This window comes from Anopheles merus, chromosome 3R (assembly GCF_017562075.2).
Source record: "Anopheles merus strain MAF chromosome 3R, AmerM5.1, whole genome shotgun sequence".
In the NCBI taxonomy this organism is placed as follows: domain Eukaryota; kingdom Metazoa; phylum Arthropoda; class Insecta; order Diptera; family Culicidae; genus Anopheles; species Anopheles merus.
Genome location: NC_054084.1, coordinates 40,652,518 through 40,679,274, shown reverse-complemented (window position 1 = coordinate 40,679,274; position 26,757 = coordinate 40,652,518). Strand labels below are relative to the sequence as shown.

The following is a 26,757-nucleotide window of genomic DNA, read 5'->3' as shown; positions in this document are numbered from 1 at the left end:
GTTATTCTTTCGCCCCGACAAACCGCTCCGATGCCGCTGCTTCCTCCGCCCTTGGGTGTGTGCGTACCTGGGTGCTTTCTACGACCGAAAACCGTCACAAGAGCAACAGCAGCAGCAGCGAGCAAAAGCGACTGCAACGAGCCTATGGAATCACATAATCCGGCCAGACGCCACCGCAGCTTATCTGGGTGGACGAATCGGCCGCAGCCGAGATGCGTTTCCTAGAATCCCGGCGAAAAAACTGGAACTCGTCCGTTCCAGGAGGAGGGGTGAATGGATGTGAATGGACGTACGTACGACGCTCGAGATCGCAATCGAGTCCGCGGTAGGTCGTTCACTTGATGCGTGATTGTCGACTGCGCGGACCGCGCGGAGAGTCTACTTGACGACTCGATTTGAAGCTTTGATTTGAATCGCTGGTGTGTACGCTGCTGCTGTGTGTGTGAATCGACGTTCAACGTGGAGCAACACACGTGCTGATGGAGACGAGAAGAGATGACATGGGTCGTCGCTGGCAGAGACTGTTTGTGCTGCCAGTCAAACGGAAGCAGAGGCGCACGGGGTTGAGGTTGAGTGAGAGTCAAGAGGGCTTGAGATATGCTGGTCAAACAACCGGGTAAGGGGGAGAATCATCGCACACTTTATCAGCAGCTAACACACGCCGCTTGTACGGGATGCTGTGTTGCGTTGTGGATCAGCAGGGTAAGAGCAGGGCAGTGGATAAACGGCTTAAGCATCGTAATAAAACGTGCTACATGCGCTACTGCAGAGACACTGGATAGTGGGCTTGGGCTTGAGAAGGTTTAGGCGACAGAATGCTTTATCATAAATGGGATGTTTAAATGTTTTTGAAAGTTGTGTAGTTGTGTTTACACTGCAATAAAGTAGTATTACGATTGCATTCATCAATTGTGAATAATTTCACTGAATAAACTTTTCTCACAACCTCTTGTCCATTTTAAAACATAAAGGCATAGTAATGGACTTTCTGGATGGACATTTGGTTCCACTGTTCCTGGTAAATTGTTACGCGTCACTTCTAACTAACGTCACACGTGAGCTGGCTTCTAAACGCAACAACGTCGCCTGTCTCTTCGTCATCATCATCGTACGCAGATTACGCCCAACATAAAAGCATTAAAGTGAGCAGCAGCGGATGGTGGTTGAAGAGACGTCGTCTACCAGTGAGCCGGTGGACGCTGCCACGAAGGGATGGATTTAATAAAACGGGTTAACATTGAGCAGTGAAGTAGATCATGAGAACTGCCAGTTTGCGTGCTACGTTTTACGTGTAATTTGATAGTAGTTGCTAGCTTAAATAGAGCTAGCCATTTGTGAGTGAAAGTGAGTGCGGATTTATGTTGAAGTGATATTTCTATTGTAACGATATTGTACTACTTTCTTTAAGATTCTTAAAGATTAAATTTGTGAAAAATTAAATGATGGAAAGTATTGTATAAACTTTCATCCCTGCCGGCCGGTACAATATGGCGGGCTTAACGTTGATAAATCGAGTGATAGAAATGAACACCCCGAAATGAACACTGTTCCCATGGAAACGGTGAGAGCACAGCGCTTCACTCTCGTCGGCACACACACAAACAGTCGATCCCTCTCTCTGTCTCTCACCGTGTCTTGGGAATGAAACGAGAAGATGCGTATTAAACCCCGCCCACTTTATTCACCAGGCACAGGCGGTTAGCACGCGAGCACTATGCAACCGAGTGGACAGATGAGTGAATTACAAGCGAACACGAGCGGAGTGCCCTCTCGTTAAGTTTTTCGCCATTTTCCAACCGCTAAAATTGCCAAAAAAGTTGGGAAAATTGAACGAATTAGGATTGCATATGAGTGATTGCAGTAAATTAAAGACTGCAGCTGCAACATTAGCCAAATTACGGCCGTTTGCAACCTCATTGAAAGGCCAGTTTTTGTGAATGAAATCGATCGCTGTTCGAGGACCGCTCCCAGCTCAGGTAGGGCTGCACATCTGCGCATAAGAGTTTCATTTTCGGCTGCCGGTACCTCAGTATGCAATTTTGCCTCGATCGGTGCGGTCCCTCGGCATTCGGTGAGTGCGCTCCGCCGTGTGCAGGTATTGGATGAATTTCGAGTGTCCCCGCGCGCACTGTGGTACCCGCTTTGTGGCACACACCGCTAGAACCCCTCGAGGGCACTACGGCCGTCCCGTTCGCACCAACGCGCGTAGCCATAGGAAGCGGTGGCAGCAGCATAGGCCAGCATCATCATCCCTGTGCGGGCACGATCGTGATTGATGTTTGCGCTCGCCCCGGACGGAGGAGGACGGACTTTCTTTTTTTCTATCTATCAGCCCCGAGAGCATCGGGTTCGCCGGAGGTACTTCGGTGCGCGTTCGAGCAGCAAGTTTAGCTCGTGGCAGTTAGCATCCTTGCGTTTATGGTGCAGGACCGGCCTGAAGAGCCTTGCGTGACCATCGGATACATACGTATGCGAAGCGTGTGTGCGTGTGCATTGTACGTAAGGGCATTGTAGTTTTACCGTACGAGCTTGCGTGCCAGCAGTAGTGTTTCGGTCTCGATTGTTTGCACGTGCACGTGTTTTTGTGTCGTTGTTGTTTGCTGTGACTGTTAGTGAGCATTAATGGTGTAGCGCAAGTGATAATGAGCAGATTTACTACCGCCGATCGTGACCATTGTTTGCACGTGCGGATGAGGATGATCATGTTGTTGATGATGGTGTCATGCTAGCAGCAGCAATCAAAGCTAAACCGTGTGGAATTGTGGCATTATTTTTGGTTTTGCTTGCATGAAACGAAATTACGTTTTAAGAAGGAAGTTTAGATAAACGCCTCAATAAAAGGTGGAATTTTGGAAGTGAATTTTAACAGCTCATTTCGTCTCCGTTGAGGCCCGTGTGTGAGTGCGTGTGAGCGAGTGTGTGTTTTGCTGTTTGTGAAGCAAGTGTACACGGGAGCGTATCAGTAACACGTTCTAGCCTTTCAAAAAAACTCCCAAAACCCGAAACAGAGTGCTTTTATTTTTTTGGTGAATTGAATTATGAATCTAGTAACGGTGTTTATGGTGTGCCTGATGGCCATCAATGCCTGGGCGGAGGTGGAAAGCAAATCAAAGCCCGGCCGTGGCCGAGGATCGATGTGGTGGTAAGTAATTGGCACCGAGCACTGCACTTAACCTTACCATTGCTTTAATGTTTCGGTCGTAGTTGGATGGGCTTAACTACGGCGATGATGATGATGCTGCCTGTCGATGACATCATTATGGTGCGCGGGTTGTGGGGCATAGAAAACATTAAGCACCAGTAGTAGGGGGAGGGCCATAAAATAGTTACAGCAAACCGTGGTCTGGTGCCTGGACTAAAACCGCTCCGCGCGCTCACAGGCCGGGGGATGGAAATTAATATTTCCTAATCGGCCGCTACTTAAGTGTACCATTAGGTAAAGCAGGCAGGAGCGTTTTTATCTAAAACGAGTACCCCACCACCAGCCCATCGCTGCTACCCATCGTTTGGTTTCCGACTTGCTGTCCCGTTTAGAAGAAAAAAGCGCAGCATCCTAGCTCGATTATCGCGACGTAGGTTGATGGTTGTTTATTTATTTATTTATTTGCCCGTTTGATTTTCATAGTCTGCTAGGTTGTCTTTATTGGGTATAAGCTGCGCCACGCTCTTCTCACTCCCATTTTTGTCGTGTTTCGAAACAAAGGTTTTAAAGCATCGAAAAATCGGTCGGATTTGTGTTCCCCACAGGGTGTAGAAGCAAGGAAAGTGTGTGTGTGTGTGTGTGTGTGAGAGAGAGAGAGAGAGAGAGAGAGAGAGAGAGAGAGAGAGAGAGAGAGAGAGAGAGGTCGAGCACAGGAACTAATCTTGCATGGTTCGCGTGATAATGATTAATAGAAAATTTATGGTTTCAATATCAGTGTTTTATGGTTGCTTTCCGTCCCGCGATCGTTACTAGTGTGTGTCGTGTTTTGTGTGTACATTGGGAGGAGGTTTTAAAAGTTGCAAGTTGGTGTTTTTTATTCTTCACTGTTTTGAGGGCACTCGGTGGTGTAGAAAAACGTTTTGGCATAAGATTTTAAGCTCCGCGTCCTGGGGCCGGGGGCTGGGGTATTAACATTATGTTTTATTTCTGTGGCGCAGTTTTATCTCCTCCCAAGTTAAGGGGGCTAGCCTGCCGTGTTTTGCTACCCATTTTGAAAGGTGTCACTAATAGCTTGGGAAAAGAAGAGCTGAAGCTAACAGAAAAGGAAAACGAAGCGGTCAAAATCTCATTCAACCCGCGCACATTTCAAGTCGCACGCAGTCTTGTGGTTGTGGGATGTTTTTTGTTGGATTTGTTATTTTTTGGGGGTCCTGTCTTTAATTCGTTCGCTTTTTTTTCTTTTCTCGTTGGAATCGCATTGCGCTGCAACCTGTCGAGGTGTGCCCTTTTCCGTTCCGGTGGCCTCGAAATGGATATCCACTTTTCACACTCCCCGGGGCCCGGTGTGACAAGTGACAAACGGACGCAGCGGCCGTTCCACTCCATCCCGCGAATCGGTTTTGTCTGTCACTTTGCATTATGTTTTCTTGCATCCTGCCTGGATGGAACGATCGAGAAACGATCGGCTGGGTAGCGTGAAACAAAAACGAGCAAAAACCATCTACTCTCTTTTCATAAGCACACCTAACTGCATCGTAAATGTTGAGTATAATTACGTTTGCAATTGGTTTTATTGCTCCAACAATATTGGATGGCCTTTAATAGGGTAGGACCTTACTTTGCTACCGGCAAAAGGGCAGGCGAGCGAATGCAAATTGTCTCAACGTTTCTCTGTTGTGTGTGTGTGTGTGTGTGTGTGTGTGTGTGTGTGTGTGTGTGTGTGTGTGTGTGTGTGTGTGTGTGTCCTGTCTCCTTTCGATCACAGTGCAGGTTCGAGACGAGAGTGAAAGACAGAAATTAACACTGCAAATTGATTTGTATGCATCACCAGGGGATGTTGAGTGGAGGTAGTTAAGTTGCGATGGTGTGCATGTGACGGGGAAAAGACAAACAGCGAAACCCAAGCGGGGTGTTGTACCTTACGCTTGCGCTGTCCGTTTTAATTAAATTAAAACCGATTTCTACCAAACCAGCACCGAGAGCGTCTACGTGTGCACGCGCGTTCTCATACATTTTTTGGATTTCTTTCGTTTGGGCTGGTCGTTTCGCAATATGCACCGGTATGCTTCGTCACCGGGCGTGTAAACATTTTTGTTGTTTTAATTAAGATGGAGATTTCTTTTTAACCCAAATTGATCGTTATCGGTCGTAACGAAGCTGGAGAGGTTTTTTTTTGGTTTATTCTCATTTTGACTGTTGTGTGATTTTTTGTTGTTGTAATCCGACTTCGAGGAGGTTGCGTGCACATTCGCACATATCACTCCGTCCGAAAAGCAACCAGGGGCGGGAGGAGGTAGTGCCACGAGGTGGAAAACAAATCACTCGTAATCCTCGAGGCTCGCAAGCGTTCACCCTGTCATAAAGCGTGTGAACGAAACCATTCCTTTCCCTTTTTGGGGTACACATTTTGGGAACTCGAACGCCGTTCCATGAGGAACAGGAGGTGGGGCTTTGGCGCGGAGAGAGATTTATACATTTGCATCACAAGCGCGCGCGCGAAAATGTCCAATTTGCGCATCCATGGTACTGGCTCGGGCAACGGTGAGACGATGAGTGATTTTTTGCCTCTTTTCGTTGTTCTGTTTTACGTGTGCCTTGTTTTTTTTTTCTGCTTTTAAAGGTAGCTCAAGAGTGTAATCCTTTGTCTAATGGCAGCTTCTATTGATGGAAAGCAGACACAAATCGGGCCGAAACATCGGATGCGAAACGGTGTGTTTGTATAGAGGTGTGAAATGGAAGCTTTCAGTTGTAGAGGATGATGACTTCACGCTTGATCCTGGGTAAAATGAAAAAAAAAAAACGCAAAACACAGATCCTCCACAAATTCCATCATCAACATAGCAACTTTGGGGAACGAAATTTCTCACGAGGATTACCCCTTGAGAGCGCATTTAACTCACCCGTTCTGTCCATTTACACGAGCGAGCGCGCGCTCAAGAGAGTGAGCTTTGGTTTTTAACCCAAACGAAAGACTTCAACGGCGGCAATTAAGCGACAAACCCACCCGCACCAGGCCCGCGGCTGTTCGAGTTTCTCGTGCTTATCGTTTGCACATAAATCTCCCCCCTTCCCCACGCGTAACCATTAAGCCACTTGACGTGTGGTAAGCTTCAAGCGTTGCGTTGCTTGCTGTTGATGTTTTTCAAAGCATGCATTCCGATGCAGGTGCACGCGGGCGTGGTGGGCGGGCGCGGAAGCGACCGTTCTTGGGTTCCTCTTCTTGAGCTTCCCGATCCGGAAAGACAGAACAAGAGCGCACTGGGAGATTTGTAGTTTGTTGTGGCCGTCTCCGGCCAACACCGCCGTCCGCAAATATGCCCTGGCCAACCCCTGGCCTGGCCTGGCTGGGTGCAATTTTTCCCAGGCTCCGCGAGTTTTGTTGCTACCTTGCGAAATGCATTGCGCGTTTGTTTGGTTGATGCAACCGTCTCGCATCTCTCGTGCGAACATGCACGCTCTCACACACAGAGAAAACCCCTTGGGATGGTTCGAAGCGTTTGTTAATAGCGTAATAAATGACAAATTAACACCGTAGTGTCATTTTTCATTCGATCGTACGGGCAGTGTGTTAGGCCGGGATGGGATGGTACCTCCCGTGCACTGCGTCGTGGTGCATTCCTGGCACCGTCTCGCGCCGTTCATTCGTCAGCCTTTTGTGGCTTTTTAAACCCCAACCGTGTGTAAGTGTGTGTGTTTTTTGAATGAAAAATGATTACCGATGTGATTAATAGTGACGGATCGTGGCGGCGTGCGCCCTAACCTCGCGCCAGCTTGAACGCATCCAGCGCGCGCGCACGCACACACACACACACACGCTCCATCAATCCAGAGGCTTCGCAAGATTCTAGACGCACTGGGAGGGAGTTTATTCTTTTTGATAAATTAATTTAGCTTCCCATTCCATACGGCCGCCAATTGGTGGTGGCACCTGGTGGCACCGGGTAGATGCTATCTCCCTTTCTGTTGCCAACTGTAGTAGTCCCGCCACACTATGGTGCAGTGTTGATGGGGTTGGAGGTGGATCGGTGGCACGTGGTGCAGCAACTCTATTCGTTCATCCGAGGCCACCCTCGGTGGGACACGCCGGGACGAACGATGATGACGACGCCGGGAATAATTATTCCAACAACCCTCTCGATCGATTGATGATCTGTTTCGTTTGTGGTGATTTTTTGTTTTTGTTTTTTTCCACATTGCCAAGGACGTCCTTCCCCTTTCGTTTGGTACAGTTTTCTCCGCTCCGTTTCGTTGTCACTTGAATTATCATTAATTATTCGATGAAATATCGTTTGCATTACTCGATTAATGGGCAGCAACGAGGGGCTGGTACGGCTGGAGTGTTTGACAAATGAACGAGGGAGTTCCGTGCCGGTCTGGGCGGTCCTGGGGCGAGGGGTTTGTGAAGGCAATTTTCTTAATCTTGGCACTTGGGTGGTGATGGAGAGCTCGAGAAAACGGAGGGAGTGTATATTGGCTTTTATGCAATCTCCTCCGCAAACTGTTGGAAAGTTGCGAAGTTGCAATTTATGGACCTCACACGCAGCTGACGCAGACACAGGGCCGGCCAGCGCAGTCGTAGCGGTCCGTGTTTATGAGGTGCTTGTTTATTACCTCCCGTGGTTTACAGTCCGTGCAAGATACGGGGTGGGGGTGGTGTATGTTTGATAATTAGTTTTTCGATTACCCCTTTCCGGGCACGGGCTTTCCAATTAATCACATTCGAACGCGTTTTACAATCCTTCACTCAATCGGTTTTATTTATCCTCAATACGAACGGCGCCGTGCCAAACCGCAAATGCAAAGGTGTCGCGGAAGATCTGCAAACATACGGCCGTTTGCGGTCGAAGGCGCTGCAGTGGTAATTTGATAACGCACGATGAAGCAGTCGAGCAGAAGTAGAGTTGTCTGATTTTCCGGTCCACTTTTCCCGTTCCCGTTCAACGCAACGTTCCTGGGCAGAGGGGATCAAATGTTTGCAAATGTGATCTACCGATCGGTCGTCACGATCGTCACGATTTGCTTCAAACCGAACAGAACAAACGGTTCCTTCGCCTGCTGCAGTTTATTCAGTCGGAAAGGAATAAAACTACTAGATTCGTTCTGCAACACGACACGGAAAAGTGGTTTTTCCATAATCAACGCACAGCCACCGTCTTGCCGTGGAGACACTGAGTCGGATGCATTGGAGCCTGATTGTGTAGCTCGCGAAAGAAAAACGAACATACAAAAGAGGCACCTTTGGCGACGCTTTATCGATCGTTTATGTTTATGAAGTGTTTGGCGTGTGGTTGAGTAGCGCATTCGACGAGCCAGATGGAAAGCTCCTGATGCAGCGTGTCTGTCAAGTTTGCAAAAACAAAAAGCAAAAAAGTCAATGCCGGCGCTTATCCAGTTACCGAAAAAGGACAGTTACCAATTGCGATACTACAGAAAAAGAGCAGCGCAGGCTCCCTGATTGGAAAGTGAGGAAAGTCTGCGATGCCAGATCCCCCTCGGACAAACTTCCATGTCTGGGCCCATTTCCATTCACTGCCCGAATGACGGCGACCACGATCAAGATCAAGACTCAATAAATAACGCATCACAAAACCGACAACCCTCTGGTATCACGGGCACGCATCATAAATTGTCGAGCCGGCGGCACACGGCGGCACGAGAACTTGGAACGCCACGTTCCACGGGGCAATTCTTTCGCTTTCGCGGCCCTGCGATGGATGGGCATTCTCACACCGGTCCGGTTTTTGGGATGAGACTCTTTGCGGGCCAGTCGCGTCGCGTCGCGTCGGTGTCGTCTCCTGGTGATGTATGATGTGGGGCTGCCGAGCCAGCGCCAAGGCTGTTCAATTTTGCAGGACAAAATCAACGGCGGTGAGAGCGGGTGACGGAGTGGACATGGTTTTTATGCCTTCAATTTCCATCATTTCTCTCGGTGGCAGTTTGATGTCCTTCGCCTCCTTCTTTGGCTGGGAGCAAACAGAGAGAAGCTTCAGTTGCGTGCGATACTACCGCTGCCATGCGATCGCATCCTGGGAAGCTTGTGTTAGAAGGTGCAAACAGAAAAAAAACCAAAACAGGGGAAAAGTGGAAGAGTTTGCTTGTTGTGCGCGCACCGAGATAAAAACAAATCAATCGAGCACGAAGAATTCGTAACGCGTTCCATTCTCGTTCCGCGTTCTTTAGCTGCTCAACACGCGACACGACAAACAGGACAAACTAATTTATTTTACAATCGTTCGTTCCGCGACGCAACGGTGCATTATGTAAGAACGGGGTAACTGCTCCGTGAAGTCTCCGGACAAGCTGACAATGACGATGATGTGAGGATGCTGCCCGGAGTCTGCACACCGTGACGTGTTGGAATGTGTGTGCTCACATTATGTGTGTGTGTGTGTGTGTGTGTGTGTGTGTGTGTGTGTGTGTGTGTGTGTGTGTGTGTGTGTGTGTGTGTGTATGTGTGTGTGTGTGTGTGCGCGCGCGCAAGAGTGTTTGACGAGTTTTTCGAACACAGTTTTATGATCGACTGCGTTACTACCGACCTGCTGATACAAACGCGCAAAACAAACGTAAACCCTTGGTCACGTTTCGGCAATCGACGAGTACGATAAATGGGCGTGCAGACGGACGGATGGACAGACGGACGGACATACTCCCAAAAATGTTTGTCTGACACTTTTGAGGTCTTTGATCAACAGCAACGGTGGAAACAACCATTCTGACAAACTGCGACAGTTCGTACGATCGATGGACCTTCCAGTGGAATTGAGAAGTTTTTTTTGCGATCAGCTTTGTGTAGACATTAGAACGTCTACTTATTACGGATCCTTTGCATTGTGAGGTTTTTTTCACTTCGATGAAGCAAATACGATTGATAAATTACCCGTTAGTGAATTGTAATTAATTTTACTTAAAAAAAAGGTTCGTCGCTTATATTGAGTTGTACACAAAATTTATTTTCAAACAAATAAAAATGAGCCTTTGTACGCTCCATCACTTTCCCCCTTTCACCGTTTGCGATCACTTTCCCTCGATTGACCATCGATGACGCATCCGGCGTGTTTGATTTTCCATTCCAAGCAGCGCTTCAGAACGATTCCATCTCGATTTCGGACACACGGTACCGTGGGAACGCAGCATTTGTGCGCACGCACCAGTCATGGTCACCACGGTGTGTCCGTCCAACTTCCACACCGGTGGGCATTATGCTTACGCAACGCCGTAGCACGCACCATCACGGCGACGCCATTGATCCGCGGTGCGCCCTCCTCCCCACAAAACCGTACCCAGAAGACCTTCGGTGGGTGATGATGATGACTGTTTGTCCAATTTATCATACGTCAGCTACTGCAGCACGGGACTGGGCAGTACACCGAACTGGAGCTGAAGCTGAAGCGGGAGGCAAAAGTCCATGTCCCGAGCTTTGCCTTTCGTGAGCTCATTTGCATTTCGTGACGCCCGTGGTATCGCTTCTCTGGGAGAGGACGTTTGTTTGATTTTTTTTTCCGAGGGGCGCCTCCCAAAAAAGCAAGCTGGCAAAAAGCGGAACGGAACCCTCGGGCGGGTTGGGGGTGATCAAATATTGATTCAACTAATTTCTTGTGAAGTAAACAGGCTTTCTAGTGGCGGCGAGTTCGGGTTTGTCCGGGCAAACTGTGAATGCAAACAGGTTGCAACAGGTTGTGAGAAAAATAAAAATTAAATGGAAACAGTTTTGATAAAACTGGCTTTAGAAAAGGTGTAATTTGAGGTTCGCTCTCGGTAACCCTTGAGTTGAGAAGGGAAAAATATGGGATTTCCTCAACAGCTCCGACAAGACACTCTGTCTCGCATTCGCTGACTCGTCACCTTGACAGCTTTCTGGCGTCCAGATTGTGTCCATTTCAGGGGGTTTTCCAGCGGCACTCATCATCTGCTGTGTTTGTGGAACGCATTAACGCCTCAGCTGATTGAGCTGTTTGTCCGTGTCCCAGCATGTATGTTTTTGTAGTTTTGGGAAATTTAAGGTCACGCAAATGTACGAAAAAAATCAAAGCTAAACTATCCTGCATTCTATGTTGTGCTTGCCGACCGTCTACACCCGCAAGAGAGAAAGCTTACTTTCTATTAAAATCGAAAAGCGAACGAAAGCAAAAGTGTGATTACTGATTTACCCCGTTTTCTTTTTCCCCATTTCTTTTCTCACTCCAACAGGGGCATCGCAAAGGCGGGCGAACCGAACAACATCTCACCACTTGCACCGGGCATGGCCTATCTCGATCCGGCCATCCATGCGACGCTGCGGCGCAAGCAGCGCCGGCTGGCGCGCGAAAACCCGGGCGTACTGGCCGCCATCGCCAAGGGCGCCAATCTGGCCATCAACGAGTGCCAGCATCAGTTCCGGACGCGGCGCTGGAACTGCTCGACGCGCAACTTCCTGCGCGGCAAGAACCTTTTCGGCAAGATCGTTGAACGAGGTAAGTCTTTATGTGTGTGCGTGTGTGATATTGCGTCGGTGTGACGCGCGGCAGAATCTCGGTAATTGCTATTCCGGTGAGCGCTTCCGCAGCTCGGTCGCGCGCGCTCGTGGGCGGTGGACACATTTGCTTTATGGCGTGGCCACGCAGCTGCCTACACTTCAGCTTTTGAAAGCCATTGAAATGAAGCGCGAAAAGATCTGCCCGGCCAGATAGTGGCGGGCTCACGTAAAACGGTCGGTTGCGCTGTTTGGTAGGAGTTTGGCGGATGGATGTCACAAGATGGAAACGTGCCCGTTTTATACCGCGCTGTCATGTAATACGATCAGCAGCTTGTGGCGGTAGCAGTGAAACGATGCGCAAATATTCACCGCCATACGTGCGGATTAATGAGATCGTTTCGGTTAATCCTGAACCACGTGTGTGTGTATTAACAGATCACGCTATGGCTTGTTTCCGATAGATCTTGGTGTTAAACCGAGAAAAAAAAACACATATGCGCCATGTTTAGCCAAAGCGTTTGTCCCTGGGATTTTCCCGTGTCACTGTACACTCCCTTCCATGGATGGTTACATCTGTCCTGCAGCGCTGGTAAATGTCTTCATGTTTCAACAAAAACCCCAACAACCAAACAAAATAAAGCCATTTCAATTGCGTTGCCCTTTGTGCCGTGCTTAAACATCATGTAATCCCGGGCTGGCACGATGTCACACCGTGCTAATCCCGCTCACGAACCATCAATTGCGGTGTTGATTTACCCGGCAAAAGGGACCCCGTTGTACGTGTCCTGTAACCGACAGCACGCCCCCGGAGGCAACTTTGGCGGTAAAATCGAAACATCGGTGTCCTGTTGCAGGCTGAGGCCGCCTCAGTGCGGTGTCCTTTGCAATGCGTTGGCAACGGTGGGTTGGCCAAAAAGGGACACACGCCTGCAGGCAATTGAGTGATCGAGCGCATCCTTTTCAGAATTGTAGCAATACATGTCCCATCATCACTCTACAATTTGTTGGGTATAATGGAGGAAAAAAATGATACAAAAACGGTCCACAGACCACACAGAAAACGAACGGGAGAAATAACCCCCGAAAAAAATAAACGACACATTCGATCCGATTGCCTAACGCCGGGAGTATTGGCACAGCGCAACGGGTGCTCAACCTTCCAGGAGAAAAGCTCCCGAAAAAAGGCACAGACACCCATGACAAACGACATGTTGGGAACTAATCGACTCATTGACCTGTCGTCGGACGCAGCAGGACGCCGGCAGCGAAGGGGCGACTACCTGGAGCGGGTTAACACACACATACACACGCATAAGCAACACCGTGTCCCAAACACTCGTCGCGTATCCTCTGCTGCTGCGCAAGCAACGCGTTTGCTCTGGCTGTTGTGCGCTATCGCGTAATGAAAATGTCTCGTTTTTACAACATAATTCCAATCCGTCCACTGTGTCTGTCTGTGTCCGCGCATCATCAAGCGCAGCCGCAGCCGCCGCCGCCGGGGACTAACGTTTTTAATTCTATCACCATCGTCAGCGGTGTTTCCATCATTGCATCCCTAATTGAGTTGCGCGCGCGTTTGTGTCTGCGCGCGCGTGTGTGTGTGTGAGTGTGTGTGGAGAAAGTGCACTCTTCACGCTAACCGTCACCAAAGGGACCGTGTGTGTGTGTGTTTGAGTCTCAGTGGTAGTGGGAAGAAATTAAGTCATTATTCATCTCGGCTCGCTTGGGCCACCGCTCCCAGTGGCAATCCATTAGCATTTTTACTGCAGCTCCCGCTATCAATAATTAATGCACTCGCGATAGCGCAAAAGGGGCCTGTCGGTGTGTGTGTGTGTGCCGCATCTGCACCGTTTAAACGGCGCAGTCTCATGGTAACAGGAAAAGCGGAAGAAGTATGCTGCTGTATGCGCTCGTTGCTTTTCTGTTGTGCCCCTTTCTACGCTCACTAGATGGCGTTTCGCTTGGCGTTGCGCAAGGTGGGCGCAAGCGATAAATTATAATAATTGTAGGAAAATTAATGGCAATTTACTATCTCGCTCACCGGCACCGGGATCAGGATCAAAGCGTGGAGAATGTAGGGAAATAGGAAGGGGGTGTAGAGGAAGATAGGTTCTTTTTATTGATTAACCTCCCGTGTTATTAATTGAGCGAATGAGTTCACAATTAATAACGCGCTTCGTTTTTCTCCCCGCGTTTTTTGAGGCGGAAAATCCAATAATTTCATCGGCAAGCGGTCTGCAAGCAGGCAGGCAAGCAACAGAGGCAAGTAGAGGAGAGTGGAAAGGATTTGCTATAAATGCTTACCTTTCTCGCTGCAGAAGCTCGTTACAAGTACATTACTGCGGACAGTCTTTAAGCGAAACAAAACTCTCCAAACCAAAGTGTGTAAAGCATCGAAGCTTTCCCACCGAGTGGCTCTAACCGGCACCACTATTTGACAGGCTGTTTGTTTTCTCTATTAACAACAAACCCCCGGGCTTTTTGCCGCCCCAGGGTCCTCCGGATAGTAGCAGCCGAGCAGCAAGTGGGTGGCCACCACACACACACTCACACTCGAGTCGCAAGGCAGGGAACAACGGACCGAACTGATCGAGTTTTCACGCTGATCGCGATGTTTGCTCGGCCGACTCGCTACTGCTGTTGCCCACTGCTCGAGTGTGACCGGTGGCAAGTACGAGTTGGTCAAACACAAATACCCGCGGCTGACTGACGGGCAGGGAAACAATACCGCCCCATTCATTCCGCGACACGGTTTGTGACGCGTTTGTTGATGCCTTTTTCCCGAACGGTTGATCGAAACGGGAACGGGAGACTGGACAGCCTCTAGCACGGCAGCCTCGGAGAGATGAAGCGAAAAAGCACTTGAGCACATAGTTGAAGTTGAATTGAAAGATTAAAACGTGTGCGCACGGTTAAAAGCCACTGACGGTGGTCCCTGGCCGGTGGCACTTATCGATCGAGATGCTCCGTTTCTCCGCACGATCGCCTCTCACCTTACTTTATGATTTCGATCCGTCCGATTCCATCCGGCTTCTGGACGGTAGGCCAAACAGCCGTACATCGTACCGTGAGAATCTGTAACCGTATCTGTGTGTGTGTTTTAATATTTATCGCAACTTTATCTCTACACTTCGATTTGTTTATCGCAAAATGGTTTTATGCTTTTTACTCAACCCATCGACCGTCGTGTGCGTCTGTCATGGCGGTGATGGGCTTCGGCTTCGGCTTTTCTTTAATTGACCGGCAAATTAGCAGCGGTGGCCCTTATAAGCATGGGATCGACTTCTAGTTTTCTTCGACGTAAAGTTGCACTGCTCGCCCGTGTGTTAAACTTCAGGCCCCGGATGTCGAGTTGACCGATCGCGGCCGACCGAGGCACAGAAAAGATTAAATCGGTAAAGCGCCCCCGTGTACAACAACTTTATTACACCCTGGCCAGAATGGCCATCATCTTCTTCTACTGCCTCGGAAAGCAATTAAACGCTATAAATCTTGTCACACGTTTCCGAACATTTGAACTGGCAGCTGCACCCGCATGGCAGAGGAGGCCTGCAGGAAAGTTCAGGTGACTTTCGCGTGAGCCAGTACGGTATGTCTAGGAGTAAAATCGAGATTGTACTTCATTTGGTCGACCGGCTGTAACAGCATGCCCGACTTTACGATCGAGCTTTGCCTTTGCGCGCCCCGTGTGATGATGGTGATGATGACAGTTTTATTTTTATAACACCGACCATAAACGTGGCAGAGAGGAATGAAATCCGGAGGCAATTTTGAAGGGATTTGGAATAAGATGATGGAGGGAATGAAGCAGAGAAGAAAGACAGGATCGAGATATGTCTCTAATGCTGTGTTTTTTTATTGATGTTGATGTTGTTGTTGTTGTTGCTGCTGCTGCTGTGTTTCTTGTGCGTTGGTACAATTTTCCTATTTTGGTCGGCTTTTAGCCGTAGATGAGTTCTCTAAATATGCGAACAAATCGCTTCAGCAAGACGCACCCGGAGATTGTTACGTTCGATACGCGGGTCCATAGTGTATATGTGTGTATGTGTGTGTGTGTGTGTGTGTTTAGGAAGAATCTTTCCCTCAGGGTGCTGGTTTGCAACACGGAACACGGGACAACTTTCTGGGATCGAAAAACGGTTAGGGTCCAAGAACGGACAGAAACGGACTCACCTTTGGTGTTCGCAAGCCTCCCAAAGATCTCGAAAAGAAAGGAACCGTGTTAAACCGTAGCGATATATATTAATAAAAGATTTTATACGCTCCATAAATCAGCCGAGCTAGAGATGGAAAGGCGAGAGAGAGAGAGAGAGAGAGAGAGAGAGAGAGAGAGAGAGAGAAGGTTTGCAGGCGTGCATCGAAGCTGTGCTGGAGCTGCTGGTGGTGGTCCAAACGAGACCCTTCCTGGGCTGGTCACGGAGCATTGTCTACAAGTAACGGGTAACTTGTGCTTAGACATCGATTCATTTCCTTGGTCCGTACGCTTTTGTTTTTGGTCCAAAACCCTAAGACCTTTGTATTTTAGGCACAAACGAAACCCACCCAGTTTAGCTCACTAGAAGGAAGCGATAAAATATTCCGCTCAGACCAGTGTGTTTTGGCATATTTTCTCTAGGCAAAGTGAAGCCGTTTGGCTACTGCCAATGTTGTCAGGGGTAATTTGCACAAAAAAGGTAACTCAGGCACACACAAGCAGACCCCAAAAAAATGTAAGACAGATAATTTCGATACCGATCGCGAGGGTCCCATCGACGGGGCGACAGACCTTTAATAACGTAACCAATAATTAACATCGCTCCGAAATGGAGGAATTCCGAGGGTTTAGTGTATCTGGGAATTGGATGGTTCCATTTTGCCAAAATTAAACAATAATCGGTGATTAATGTTTTGCTGATCTAATGATTCTGTTGGTTCTTCGTTGCCGGGCTGTCTTGTTCGCAATCAACCATTAAACACGTTTTTGCGTGTTGAACTAACCGACAAGGTTGCTTTGGAGATGTCCTTGGTCCACTTCAATCAATGACAATGGAAGGCTTTCTAACAAGATGCTTCCTATTTGGAAAATGAGAAAACAACCAATCAACCTGTTCCAACTCATTCACGAGCTACTGCAAACGCCCCTTCTTATGCAAATAGAGGTGCAACGGATGTGCACCCATCCTACCTGGTGGCTCTAATTTGATGAACTCTTTTCAGCTACGGAAATGATCTCAGGATGTATGAATAAAATAATGGAAGATGCCATACACACTCTCAAAAAGAACAGCGAAAGAAGCAAACTAAAAGAAGCCTTAAACGGAAAATCCGATTCATTCCGATAAATGTCTGCAAAATGCTTGTCCTCACATCGTTGAATAAAAAATCACATACACCCAGACGACAAAAACGTGAATAAATGTTGGGCCCCAAAAAAAAAGGCCGGAACCTTGAAACCAGGCGGTGCAATACGCGCCTGCGAATACAAAACTCCTAACGCAACGCCCTAAATTGAACCATTAAACTAATTGTTATGCTCGGAGGCTCTTGTTTTGTTCTGCATTTTTGGAACCCCTTTATTATTACGGATTTAGTTTTGGGCTCCCAAACCACGCGGGCCTCAGCTCGCGGCAGGAGTCTGTGTAAGTGCGGGAGGGAGGGGAGCAGAAGGAGAAGGAAAGGTGTTTCCCACCCGGACAGCCATTGTTTGATTGCCAATACGCGGGGTTCGAGATGATGAAATGAAATCGAAAAACGGCAAGCAAGCTAAAAGTACACAAACACACATGGGATACAAAATTTTTCGACCGGATTTCCTTCTCGTTTTGTGTGTGTGTGTTTTTTTTTATTTAGTTGGGAACTTGGATGGCACCCTTGCACCCATCATTCGGGCAGCATTACGTGAATGGGGTTTGTTTTGTTTGTTTTGTCCGTTTTTATCTGGTCTTGTTACGTCTCGGCCGCGTGGACAGTTTTGTTAAAGCAGCGCGCAACGCAAAAGCTCAATGGGCGATGCAGCGACGAACCCGGCAATTAGAGCGTACGCGAAGCGACAGTGACAAGGGGGAAGTTGTGCGAAAGCAACTAGATCGCATTGAAAACAGTCTTCAGACAGAGGAAAGGGTATAATAAGAAGACGGAGAAGGAAAAAAGAGCAATGTGAGCTGGATAAAGGAACGAAACTCAATCGGGTTTGTGTATGCGTGTATGTTTTTGGAGGGATGAAAATATTTTGATTTCACATAGCCAGCATAAAGGCAATCCTTTCTTTGCATACGATGTCGGGTTCAATTCCACCGTTCCTGCCGAGGTGCAGTCAAAGATTAGCTCCGTTGTTCTGTCACTGGCTGGCTGCGTATCGGGCGTATGAATGGAACGAAAGCTTGTCTGCGGGAAAGATTTCCCATTCGGATACGCTGTTAAGATACGCACGCGGCTGTTCCGCTTTTGCTTCCCTTATCTTCCCCGTTCCAGCGTTACTCGATACATATTAACCCCGGCGTTGTGGCGTTGTCCGGTCGCAATCGGGCCACCGGATCGATGGCAGCCGCTTGATATTATCGAGCGGGACCGGGACCGTGGCAATGAAACCTGATCGAGATGATGTCCGAGGTGATTATGCAGAGTTAATTTATTCATTAAGTAAGCGATTGGATCGCGATCGCAAGTTGATGACCCCCGGGTATGGCGATGATGGATTGCGGTTCCGAACCCTCTCGCCCTACCGTCTGGGAGGTACGGGTTGACAGACATGTTCGATCACGACCCGATCACGAAACGCGCCCGTTTCCTTCAATCTGTTCCCGGCGAACTGTCATGCGAAGAAAGGGTCTAAATGTCTTAATCCAATAAATATAAATTCATCGATCCCCGTCGCTCGCCGCCCGAATATGTTGTGTTTGGTAGCGGTGGTACCGTTTAGGACGCACTGCTTGACGAGATTTTTTCTTCTGCCCTCTCGCTATCGCTGCTTTTGTAGCCACTCGTCAAACATCCCGTATCAAACCGATCCGATCCTAATAAATCAATTAATAACCGATCAATCACTGACGCACAGACACGCATTCCTTCAATCGACTGAGACCACTCAGAGAGAGAAAGAGAGAGAGAGAGAAAAAGAGAGGGATAGAGAGACAGAGAGAGAGAGAGAGAGAGAGAGAGGAGAGAGAGAGAGAGAGAGAGAGAGAGAGAGAGAGAGAGAGAGGAAAAAACTCGTCCTGTCATCTCGTCCCGGTTTTTGGAGCACTCGAGACCAATCGGATCCAGTAGAGTGCCAGCCAGTGATCTAGTGACAAACGACATTCATGGGTTTGGGAGTATAATCCGCCTGCCAAAGTTGGGCGCTGTGCTGAGCAAGGGAAAGATCCCATCCTGAAGACCCATTTCGAACCGGGTGTACAATTACCTCGAAAGGGTTCTTATGATAGGTAGAAAGGTACGGCGATGCGGGCGAACGAAACAGGTTCGTGTGCGTGTCCGTTGATATGACAAATGAATTGTCACAAATTAGAGCCGGCTGACATTGAGTGTGTTGTCGTTCGTGCTCTATTTTCTATTTTGTGTGTGACTAAAGGTGACAACATTCCTGAAATAATTGCACTGTCTGTCTTTCTGGAGGAACCGTACAATCGGTTTCACTTAGCGTTACACGTGCCTTATTGCTGTACGCGATCGATAACAAGGTAATTAATAGCCACAAAAACGTAACTACTAGTTGTCTTGGATTTCGCAACCAAACTCATCAACACCGCGACTGTGTGGAGAGGTGCGTTATCTTGACCCTTTTGTCACTTCGTCTGTGCATCGCTATCATCCGCCGGTGGTGTGTTTGAGGTGTGCAATAACAGGTCACCAAACGGGGCAAAGCCTTTTACCACCTGTGTTAGGCTGCAGTATGTGCGTTGCGAACCGACCTCGTTAACGTCATGAGGAGTGGTTTTTTGGCCCGTCGATCATGGGCTGTTTATGGCAACCGTAGGCAACTTTGTGGCTCACTAATGATGGCTCGTAAAAATCACCGATCCATTCCGACGGGTTCGATGGAAGGTTCTTGCCACCTAACCTTGCCACCAATAGCACTCGCCCCCGGGTGCGTAGACAATCGCAATGATGTACCATTTTGTGGCAAACCTCACTGAACACAATGGCGGGGCTTTTGTTGCACCCGAGCTCGTTATCGATTGCAAACTGTTGACGTGTCCTTGGTGGGTAGTGTGCTTTGTTGCGTTTTAGTCTCTTTTTATTCTAGCTGCATCAACAAATTTATTCGATTCCCGGCGGGAGATTTCAACCACTTTCAGGGTCAGCAGACAGAAAGATGATGGATTGTAAGATGAGGCGTAACATTTGACAAATCAACGGCTACCAGACCTTTTTCCATAAATTTTTTTTTTGGACAAGACTCCGTTGGTGTTCCCTACCTGTGTAGCTAGGCTCGTCTGGAGTTGCATTGCTTTATGTCTGGTTCGAGGTCACTCGCTAGAATTGGTCTCGCTCTCTTCCTCCTTTTGACTCCCCAGATGTGTCCGCCCGTCGTGTTCATTGACACATGCTGCTACAGGCGATGCCAAGCGGGATGCTTGCGCATTCTGTTTCGCAGATCTGTTTCGAGACACTGCAGCTTCCTGCCAGCCAGACGTAGAATAGCTCCCTGAAGGGGTCAACTCGACTGGAGCTTTATGATGATTGATGATTGCGAGCCTATCCTCGCGGGAGTTGTGAGTTTTATGACGCACCGGTACACATCCGTAAAGGCAGCCAAACCTCCGAACGCCCTGTTGTGACTGTGCGGGTTATCGCAATCGTTTAGCCGTGATGATGTGCACACCTACTGCCGTGCAGGGGCATCCCGCAGTAGGTGTAAAGGTGTGAAATTGGAACCCGGAAAATTAGTACTAAATGTACGATTATGGTCCTGCTGGACGCTGGCTGCAGATTGGGGACCCACGATGTGCAGCTCGCATCATTGGTGTCAGTCAAGGTATGCATTTTTTTCGTTGGAAATTTCTTGCTCGTCCAAGCTTATGCTCGACGAGGAGGTTGCCCTAAACTCGTCGGATACGATCATCCGCCCTAGACCACAGCAACTGAGACGAATTTGAGTGGAATGGTTCTTTTGGACGCTGCAGAACTCGTTTGTTTACAACCTTTACCTGCACGGTATTGAGTATGTCCCGGAGGTATGCTCGTTCCAGCTCGACTCAAGAACGAACCTTTCGCTAAAGTGAGAAGAACGAAGCAAGTGGGACAAAACAGCCCAGAGGAATGCTTGTAGAAACAAACGGTCTATGACATGCAAGCGATTGGATAAAATTAAATGACTCAAACCGCGTAGAGCTCAAACCTTACCAACAGCTAAGCTCTTCAAACTCTCTACCTCAAGCCTCACGGATGAATGGCTTTTGTCGACGGTTCTGGCACGCTTTGGGCTGTTCACCTGCATCTCCTCTGCACACGGCAAGAGATTGAACGCAAACACACTCTTGCGTCTTACGCTTTTTCGGGGACCTTCGGCTTAGGGGTCATGATTAGACCGCTGAGGGGGACCGTAAAGGAAGGGATTACAAAACGATTTAATTTATTTTAATCATCATACTGCCTCGCTCGACCCGGCAGTCAGGCTGAAGTGTCCCGGAACTCGCTGCAAAATGTGCTCCGGTAGGGATTATTCTTGATTTGTTCTTAAGTCTTTAGGAAAAGGGGCAACGAAAAGCCATCGGCTGGAAGTGATATTTGTATCACTTACCGAAAACCTCAACTGAACCTCCTAAGAACCTAAGAAACAAGAAAAAATCGTGTCCTTTACTTATCAACTTGCTTATTCGTTATCTTTCTTTCTCTCTCTTCCATCAACAGGTTGTCGTGAAACGGCATTTATCTACGCGATCACCAGCGCGGCGGTAACGCACAGTGTGGCGCGGGCGTGCAGCGAAGGTTCGATCGAGTCGTGCACTTGCGATTACTCGCACCACAACCGCGAACCGCAGATGAACAACATGGGTGTGGTGGCGGGCGTCGGCGACTGGGAGTGGGGCGGCTGCAGTGACAACATCGGCTTCGGCTTCAAGTTTTCCCGTGACTTTGTCGACACCGGCGAGCGGGGCCGCACGCTGCGCGAAAAGATGAACCTGCACAACAACGAGGCTGGCCGTGCGGTAAGTGACCGACGTTTAGCTTCTATCGTTAAGGGAACGTTCAGGCTGGTCGTAAAATCGGGACGGAACGGATCGCTCGATCGATCGATCGATAGTTGCAAGAGCTTGAAAGCGTGACCCATTTTGCGTCAATTTCACCACTCAATTGAGCGCCGAATGAGCCGGTTATGGGGCGAGGGCAGCTGGCGAGCGCGGGTGAGCGATAAATGTTGCCACACAAGTGGAAATTTCCTCACCATCACAGCTCTGCACAGTTTTCCCCCGTTTGCGTTGGGGGCAATGGCAATGACGGCTGGCGTTTAATGTACCACGGTCCACACCACCCAGGGCCACAATGGTTCCCGGGAGGTCCTGCGTGGCTGCCGGCTGTTCGTGTGGCTCTGCTAAAGCTTGGTTTCATAACGCTTTTAATGCTTTTATCTCGTTTTTTTTACATTAAACACTGGGGCGGGGTAATCTCTCCACCCCCGGCAGGCTGGGTGGGTGGATTCGTAACGGGCTGGGAGGGCAAAAAATCAAATAAATAAATTTTATTTATCTCTACCTGCCTGCCTGATACCGGACGCTGCCACCGTCGAAGTGCTTCGGTGGTCACGGGGCTTAATGTTGTTCGCCATCTGTGTGTGTGTCTGTTTTATTTTCGTTTTCTCAAGCAGAAAGATTGCACGCATACCATACTTTTTGTAGTTGTTGTTGCTGCTTTATGCTCGCCTTCAATCGCTTATAAAAAAAAAACACACAAAAAAGCCTCCAACCGTTCGGGCTTCCTACTCGATCGTTCGATCTCACGCGACATTCATGCAACCGCGATGAAATGATTCGCGAAATAATCACGAACGCAACTGGCCGACTGGCTCGCGCGCCAGCTTCTCGCTGCCTCCCTTCGTCCATCTCGCAGCGATCAATTTCATTAATAAATGTTTTAATCCCTATTCCGTGGGATTCCTGTCCCAAACCCGTGGGGGAGAGGAGCAAGAAAAGATGGTAAGAGACAGAAAGGGAGCTCTGTTTTGGAGCTCTGATTGCGTGATCGTGCGCTTCGGATGCTTCTTCCAGCCACTCATAAAAGAAAACAAATTTCGTACAAAGCGTGTAAAAGGTAAAAAAAAGAGCAAAATCCACTCCCGCTTTTAAAACGCATGCATTTAAACTGTTGACAGCTGATAAAACTGGAATGAACTCGTTTATGAATGTTATTAATTCGTGGCGATTGTAATTAAGTGACATATTATTTATGCTTTCTACTTGGATTTTCTTTGCCTTCCCGGGACAGTGTACCTGGCTTCCTAAGCGCTTAGAAATTGGATCGATTTGTGGGTTCGTTGTGCTGCATCTTACTCGCAGTATGTGATTCACGCAAAAAGAGCGTCTCGAATTCCCGACAACCGCTGCAGTTCGTGCTCTCTGCATCTTCTTGTGACCCGAACATTCCTTACGCTCAATCCCATCAGACCGAGCCAGACGGTGCTGCCCGGAATTGATAATTAAATTTGATGACTCGGCTCGTGGGGCTGTTTCGCGGGCTCGAATTGAGAGGTTTAACTCACTGGCGGTGGGATTAGCAAATCGATGCTCTCAACAAAAATTGGACACTCTTTTGCCTTGCTTGATCAAGCCCCTTCACCTCCCCAGTTCTGTGTTGAAATTGAAAAATCGCCACAGCTCGAAATGCAAGCTTACAGCGTTGGTTTAATTGATTTTTATTGCATTTTATACGAATTGCGAATGCAAAACGAATGGGGCTTTAATGTGACGATAAATCCTACCCGAAAGCGTCGATGCATTCAGCGTCGAATGGGATTTGGTTTGTGTCTGGCAGCGCTCAGTACCATTAGCTGGGATTAGCTCGTGCACGGCCATTCTACGTGATGGAATTGATTTATTTTAACAATAAAAAACTGCGTGTGACATTTTATTAACACTTGCAAACAAACGTTAATGTTGACTCTGTTTTTTTTCTCATTCTCATACAACAGCATGTACAGGCGGAGATGCGACAGGAATGTAAGTGCCACGGTATGTCCGGCTCGTGCACAATGAAAACGTGCTGGATGCGGCTGAACAGCTTCCGTACGATCGGAGACATCCTGAAGGATCGGTTCGACGGTGCGTCCCGCGTCATGGTCAGCAACAGCTTGCGGAGCACGAGCGTGAACGAGAACACGCTGACGAATCGGGCCGGCTCGGCTAACCTCAAGACGAACACGAACAGTGTCGGTGGGTCGGCAAGCCCCAACAGTGTACTGAGCAACTCGATCCATGCTCGTGGCCATCAGCAAAAGCGTGTCAATCGGTAAGTGTACTGATCCAGTATTGTTGTGTTATGTCACTGTTTAAAGGCATCTGAGCGGAGTTTGATTTTCTCAAAGACGATACATCAATATCTAACCTTTGTTTCCCCATTTTTCTCCCTCTGCTCGCACAGGTATAACTTCCAGCTGAAACCGTACAACCCGGAACACAAACCACCGGGCTCGAAGGATCTGGTCTATCTGGAACCGTCGCCCGGCTTCTGCGAGCGCAATCCCCGGCTCGGCATCCAGGGTACGCACGGTCGCCAGTGTAACGACACCTCGATCGGCGTGGACGGCTGCGACCTGATGTGCTGTGGACGGGGGTACCGGACGCAGGAAGTCACCGTAGTGGAGCGCTGCTCCTGCACCTTCCACTGGTGCTGCGAGGTAAAGTGTAAGCTCTGCCGAGCGAAAAAGATCATCCACACGTGTCTGTAAAAAAAAAACGAAAAACGAAAAAGGTGGACGAATTTCCCAAGCTCCCGAAATGTGTGTGTCCTTCAATGCTCCCGGTGGGTGAATCATCTGTCGCCTGTTGCTCGTACCATCGCGTCTCTGCTTTCGGGGCAACGTGTTTCCTTATCTTAAATATTCGACTTTTGTTTTAAAACGTATAATGGATCGGGACGGCAACGTACACGGTTTGGCCGTTCAGCGACGTGAGAGAATGGAATGCTGTGCCCAGGCCAGTGCCAGAGCGGTGGGATTAATAATCTAGTAGATGGGGTGCGCGGGCCGAGGCGCGGTGGATTTATCGTGCTGGAAGCGCTGCACGGAAGGAGAGAACGAAAGATAGCAGGCAACGAACCCCGCGTTTCGCTTTCGATAAAATCCATCGAGTGTTGAGGCCAAGAAGGGGTTTGGGTTTTATCTCGCTCTTGTCCCTGCTCTGCTCCATGACACACATTAACGCGGGAACAGGAATAGAAATTTTGAGCTCTAAGAAAAGAAAACTGTGGAGCAAGGATTAGGTGGAATAGAGCACACACTGAAGGAGCTATTTGTAAATAGTTTTGAAATAATTTTTGTTTAATTTTTAAATAGCATATCTCTCTTACTTTCCTCTCCGACCTATACACTTTACTCGATTTGTTTTTTCGAACAACTTCTCTACACTCATAACTGGCTGGATGCTTTATGTTTGCTGCTGGTTAGTTAACTTTACTGATGTTCTGTGTTTAGAGAATTAGTTTACAAAATCATGCTAAATTGACTACCAAAAAAGAAACCCATAAACAACGTACCAACTATCGACTAGCAAAACGCAGGAAGAAAAGGAAATGCTGGGAAGAACGGACCAAATGAGGCAAAGCTCTTGGTTGTTTTTGTTTAATACAAAACTGTAAAACTTTAGAGTAGAAGAGGAAATGGTTTCGTTTGGGGTACGTTGGACAAAACTAGACAAACCAAAATTTAATCACATGTGTAGAACGTGTTTTCTTTTCGGCAAATCGTTCCGCTTAGGTAGCTAACTTATTTGACGCTCTTACTTAATAGAGAGTGTAATATTTTTTTGTTGTAAAGGATAGGTTTCGGTGCGATGCGAAGAGGAACAAATTGTTTCAGTATTATAGAGTCACAGTAGGAACGTAATTAAAACATCATCCTTTTCCTCATTCCTCGTACATCCCATACATCTTCTCTCCTTTCTCCTTATTTCGAGTGGTGCCAGTTTAAACAAAAAAAAAAAAACAATTTGTACAGTTAGTTGGTGAAGTTGATAGAGGATAAAGGAACCAGAATGCACAAACGAAATCCCAGTAAAAAAAATGCACGTATTATAAGCATCAAGCGCCCTGTGAGAGAAAAAAAAACAGCTACAAAGGATGCTTTTCTGTGGCTTCGGTGTGTAAGTGTATGTGTGTGTGTGTCTATATTTTTTATAAACTATACGATCGATACACTATAACCCATTTTTATATTGTAGTTACAGATGTACATAGAGCGAGATATTAGATTAATAATTTTACTAGACTGGAATGCAGAACAGTGAACAGCCGGAAGTCAGGAAACGCACAGTAAAATAATAAGCCAGCCACATATTTTGATGGAACCCATAATGAAGAAAATCTATAAAAATGCAGTAGAAAATGTGAACAAAATCCTGAAAGACTGAATAGAAATTAACGCACCAAAAAAGAAGGAAATGATTTGTTTTATTTTTTTCGTGTTTGTTGTTTTTTTTTCTACAGCAAGTGCAAAACAAACACTTCGGGTGGGGCGAAGAAGTTTTTTTTAAATATCGTCATTTATTCTTTTCAAAAGTGAACCATTATTTGAAGCAGTTAGATGTGGTGCTTGGCATATGGTGGCACTCCTTGCAATTCTAAAAAAGCAAGCCACCTAGTCCAAGGCTCTAATGACGGGTTTTTACTTCAGTCTCGATGGCGAACGTTTGTTTTACCCTTGTCCTGTAGCTAAAAGGTAGAACATGTTTGTTCAAAGTTAAAAGTGGTAATTAAACTGTTCAATCTACCCACCACACCATGAGGGTTTCAAGAAAGCAATTGGGTTGGCAACATTTACGCAGCGTATCGTATTGGGACCAACAAAAACGTGCAGAATACAGACAATTATTTCGGCCACCATCCACGACGGCGTAGTTTAGCACTGTATGCTCCTCCATTTTTCTTTCAAAAACATGTACATGTGTGCGGCTGTTTGTGAGTATTTTCATTGGAGCCACCGCAATCTTAAGTGCGTGACTTTGATGGGGAAAAGAGCTTTAGGTAGGGTTTG

General features: G+C 47.8%; 1 protein-coding gene across 1 annotated transcript; it reads left to right on the top strand.

The window, feature by feature from the left end:
• Nucleotides 1-1,214: 1,214 nt before the first annotated feature.
• LOC121596166 (protein Wnt-1) lies at nucleotides 1,215-26,443 on the top strand. Its single transcript, XM_041920861.1, has 6 exons — nucleotides 1,215-1,344; nucleotides 1,689-3,142; nucleotides 11,330-11,592; nucleotides 21,426-21,724; nucleotides 23,701-24,017; nucleotides 24,150-26,443. Exons 2-6 carry the CDS (start codon nucleotides 3,039-3,041, stop codon nucleotides 24,454-24,456), a joined length of 1,290 nt encoding a protein of 429 aa, XP_041776795.1. The 5' UTR covers nucleotides 1,215-1,344; nucleotides 1,689-3,038; the 3' UTR covers nucleotides 24,457-26,443.
• Nucleotides 26,444-26,757: the final 314 nt, after the last annotated feature.

Coding starts and splice junctions, on each gene's coding strand:
- LOC121596166 (XM_041920861.1), top strand. CDS start 3,039: ATGAATCTAGTAACGGTGTTTATGGTGTGCCTGATGGCCATCAATGCC. Junction 3,143..11,329: donor GGCCGAGGATCGATGTGGTG/GTAAGTAATTGG, acceptor TCACTCCAACAG/GGGCATCGCAAAGGCGGGCG. Junction 24,018..24,149: donor CAGCAAAAGCGTGTCAATCG/GTAAGTGTACTG, acceptor CTGCTCGCACAG/GTATAACTTCCAGCTGAAAC.